At 30.3% G+C, this 4,257-nt stretch overlaps 1 protein-coding gene across 1 annotated transcript; it reads left to right on the top strand.

Moving 5' to 3' along the window:
• Positions 1-3,253: 3,253 nt before the first annotated feature.
• LOC136796032 (uncharacterized) lies at positions 3,254-3,607 on the top strand. Its single transcript, XM_067048496.1, has one exon. The coding sequence runs from the start codon at positions 3,254-3,256 to the stop codon at positions 3,605-3,607; it is 354 nt and encodes a 117-aa protein (XP_066904597.1).
• Positions 3,608-4,257: the final 650 nt, after the last annotated feature.

The following is a 4,257-nucleotide window of genomic DNA, read 5'->3' as shown; positions in this document are numbered from 1 at the left end:
CCAATATAACAGAAAAAGATTCGGAAGAGAAATTCTATTAGACAAACAAGGATTGTTATCACAAAATAAGTGTTTCATTGTTGCGTCCCTTTCTTTTCTTTATTTCTCCCAATTGAACAGTCAATTAACTTAGTTGAAAAAATATTTGTACTTCTGAAATTTATTCTGAAACGTTTCTAACTATAATAAATTTAAAGAATTATTTGTTTATTCTCCTATAACTTATTTTTTGAAAGTACGAATCAGACAATAGCTGTGGATAACTATAAACAAATTATAACATCCAATAAAAAACATTAAAAAAGTAAAAGCAAACAATAGGCTAAAATCTCATGATTCTGGAAATATTAATAATAATTATCAATACTTATTAGATAGTACCTAAGAGAAAAAAATTAATGCAAATTATTTTCAATATTAGTGTAGAAATAAATAATAGTAGAATACCAATTCAAATTTATTGTGGCTATTCTCAAATTTTGGTATTGCTATGAGAAAGTTAGTTTTAGCAGCCTTGAGTTGCCGTATCGTTGCAGCCGGTACTACTTCAAACGGGTTCCTTCCATTTGTAAACAAAAACGTATTTTTCTCTTTACGATCGCTGTATAAATGCCATAATTTCACGGAATGTCTCATTGGTTTCAGTGGACGGTTCTACAAGTGCCTATAAGGCCACATTTTTAAAAATTTATCGTTAACTCATATTTTTGCATCTTATTTTCCTTATTATTGGATTGGTGATTTTTTAACCTAATTTCAGTAACTTCTATTTTAGAAAAAAAGAAAATGCACTTTACAGATCCGAAATCGGACCATCCGTTCAAGAGTAAATAGAAAAGTAAATTCTGGTGCGTCCCAGGAAGGGTACATTTAGCCTTAAAGAGAAAATACGAAAAAAAAAAAAAAAAAAAGAAAGCGGAAAGGATAGAAATGAAGAAAGAGAAAAAAAGAAGGATTAACAAAAAAAAAATAATAAAGTATAGAAAGAAGAAAAAAAATCATTAAGAAGAAAAAATAAGATAAAAGACCCAAAGCGATGAAACAAAAAAAAAAAAATCGTATTCTACTATAACATATTGCAACTTGTTTATATAATGTGACTTTTTTCCTTTTATACTTATTAGATAATAAAATTAGAATCAAAAAATTAAAATTAGATAGTAAAAAAAATTGTCCGATTAGATTAGAATAAGAATGCAGTGTAGTGTGTAACCCAATGAAGTTGGCAAGTATATCTTTGTTGTTTTAATAATGTTTTTCCCCTTTTATACTAATTTATGGACAGTAGAAATATGCTAAGAAATTAATCATAAAAACATTTTTTTGTGATTTTTTAAATTTTTATTACAAACTCATTTAATACGACTAAAAATCTTTTGCTTGTATTGAACAAAAAAAAAATCGATTATATGATAATTATTAAATACATGCAAATAAAAAGAGTCGGTGTGTGATAATATAAAAAATTTCTAAAAATATTTAATTTTTTTTTTTTGCACATAAGGCGTATTGGTAAAAACCCTTGAACACACGTCTAGTATTTTTTGACCTAGTATGACCGAAAAAAAATTTAATTGAAGTTGGTGATCCCCTTCTAAGTTCATCAATGAATCACTAGATGAATATTGCAGAGGTAGTTAGAAGATGAAGAATGAATAAATGATATATAGTGTATAAATAATTGAACTCATACGTAATATAAATGATATATATTTCATAAATGCAAATTAACTAATAAGTGGTTTGATAGCGAAAAATATAAAACTGAAAATAAAAAAATGACAGCAGACCGCCTTAGTTGAAACAATTGGTTTCAAAATAACGTAACGCTGAAAACTTTATTAATATATTTTAATCAAGGTATTTTCGCAATTCGACCTTGAAAGAAGATTAGAACTACCCTTGACTGGTTTATTTAAGTAAGATTTGGATCTATCGGCATGCAATTTGTAACAAAGCTATTGTGGAATTGCGTGTTGTGGTTTAAAATACAAACATCTCAACGATTTAATAAATAAATGTTATAAAATATTCATTTATGTTTCATTGTAAATATTCATTTCTGAAAGCACTTGTTTCATTTTAACGGTTAATTTTATTTTCAATAAATTAATTAAATAAATAAATAAGTAATTAGTTTATTATAAATAAATTAAGTAAAAATCCTGATGCGGTTTGCGCACCACACTTTCACTTACTACCAAATTCCAACAAAAAATTTGTTCTTCTACTAATTAAGAAAATTCGTACTTAATGGCTACCTGAGATGCGAAAAACAAATATTTACTTTTTTTTCTGCTTTATTAATACAAAAATTTAAGAAAATATAACAAAACATGTTTACATATTATTATAGAGTAGCATGAGAAGAGATACAGCTCTCTCGGTTTCTAATATCTCTGCCTGCCATGTCTTAAACATTCGCGTAAAAACCATATTGCGCCGGTGCATTGCTTTATTGTGTATTAAAAAATATTTCATTTTACGTGGATTTCATCACTACAATAATAAAGTCTTCAAAAGGTAGTAAATATTTCTAATATCATCGGCTTGCCAACTGTAAATTATAGCTCTATGTTAATACTTCCATCTTCAACACAGGAAAAATATTTCTCCTTTAAACGATTTTTTTCATATTTTATATTTGTTAATTTTTCAATACTACTAAAAATGAGATCAAGAACAAGGTACTAGAAGAAATCAGAAGAGCGTTGGAGAAATTCAGTGAGAAGTAAAAGACTGACGCTAAGGTAAACAAAAAGCTCTTTGATAACACACTCAGAAGAATGAGAAGCAAGCAAACGACGACCACGGAAATTCATCAAATATAAGGAAGGAAATTCGCTCGCAAATAAGAACAATGATGAATACTTCCAGGGGTTACTACTACAGGGAAACAGTGAAAGAGGGGACACTTTTGAACCTAGTCCAGTAGTATGAAGAGGACTATATAAGTAAGAAAGAATTCGAAGAAGCAATCAAATCTCTTAAGAGTGGCAAGTCTGTGGTATACGATAATATTATGCCAGAAATTATTACTCATATGGAAGACAAAGTGAAAGCAATGATGCTTCATCTATTAAATATAGTTTGGAAGCAAAAAACATCCTAAAAGACTGGGAGATTGTCATAATTATTCATAGTTTCAAAAAAGAGACAATAGAGAATATAAAAACCACTTAAAAAGATACTTTACTTCCCAGTACACCTAGGAGACTGTATTTCTCTATCTTAGAGAGAAGAATGTGAAGTGATGACAGGAAAGATTCGTGAACAACAATATGGATTCAGAGACCTAGCAAATACCAACGAATTAACATCCATTAAGAGGCTGATTACTGTGAAAGTGTTGGAAAAGGGCAAGGAAGGAATTTTATGTTTCATAGATCTCGAAAAAGCATTTGACAGGTTAAGGAAGCTTGACATCGGATTCTTGGAAGGATGCCATATTGATCGGAGCTTAATACTGGCAATGGATAGCCTTTATGACTGTATGGAAAACACTGTTATGACAAGAAATAGCCAATCTCAAGAATTTGAAACAAAATTACGTATCCGTCAAGGCTTAACCCATTGCTGTTTATTCTGGTTCTCGGAATGGTTTTGAACATAGTGAAGAAAAGGCTCAAAGGTTTTTATCTCACACTCCAGACTTAAGAATCATGAATTATACTCTGCTTTGTTTTGCCAATGATATGACAGTATTAGCAAACAACGATAGATGACCTGCAGTACTATCTAAATATTCTTCAAACAGGGGCATGAAAATTAACATTTAAGGCAAAAATAATGCGGATTGGCAAAACAACAGAAAATTAATGAGGGTACTCTGGATTAACGGGGTCAGACTTGAAGAGATCGAAACATCTAGTACCTTGGAGCTCACCTAAACGGGCCAGGCTATAATTAATCAGAAATCCAGAAACAGAGTAGTGCTGCTGAATTAATTTTTTGGCTCTAAAATAAGCCTTCCTGAACAGGAAACAGGTAGAAAAAGATACTAAAATCAAAGTATACAAGTCCACTGTACCCCTGCTCATATATTCCTCTGAGTCCTAGACAATAACAGCACAACAGAAAGGACAAATTAAGGCAATAGAAAAACAGCATCTGAAAAAGGTTGAATGAAGAACCAGACGGGAAACAATAAGAAATAAAGCAATAAGCACCAGTCTCGGGGTGAATACCAAACACACCACTATAGAAGAATCCCAACTAAGGCGGTTTGGCCATCTTCTTAAAATGTTAAACAACCAT

This window comes from Halyomorpha halys, unplaced genomic scaffold (assembly GCF_000696795.3).
Source record: "Halyomorpha halys isolate HHAL.00 unplaced genomic scaffold, Hhal_1.1 Scaffold1317.1, whole genome shotgun sequence".
Taxonomy (NCBI): Eukaryota; Metazoa; Arthropoda; class Insecta; order Hemiptera; family Pentatomidae; genus Halyomorpha; species Halyomorpha halys.
The sequence above is the reverse complement of the archived record's forward strand: the minus strand, read 5'-3'. Positions and strand labels throughout refer to the sequence as shown.

Coding starts and splice junctions, on each gene's coding strand:
- LOC136796032 (XM_067048496.1), top strand. CDS start 3,254: ATGACAGGAAAGATTCGTGAACAACAATATGGATTCAGAGACCTAGCA.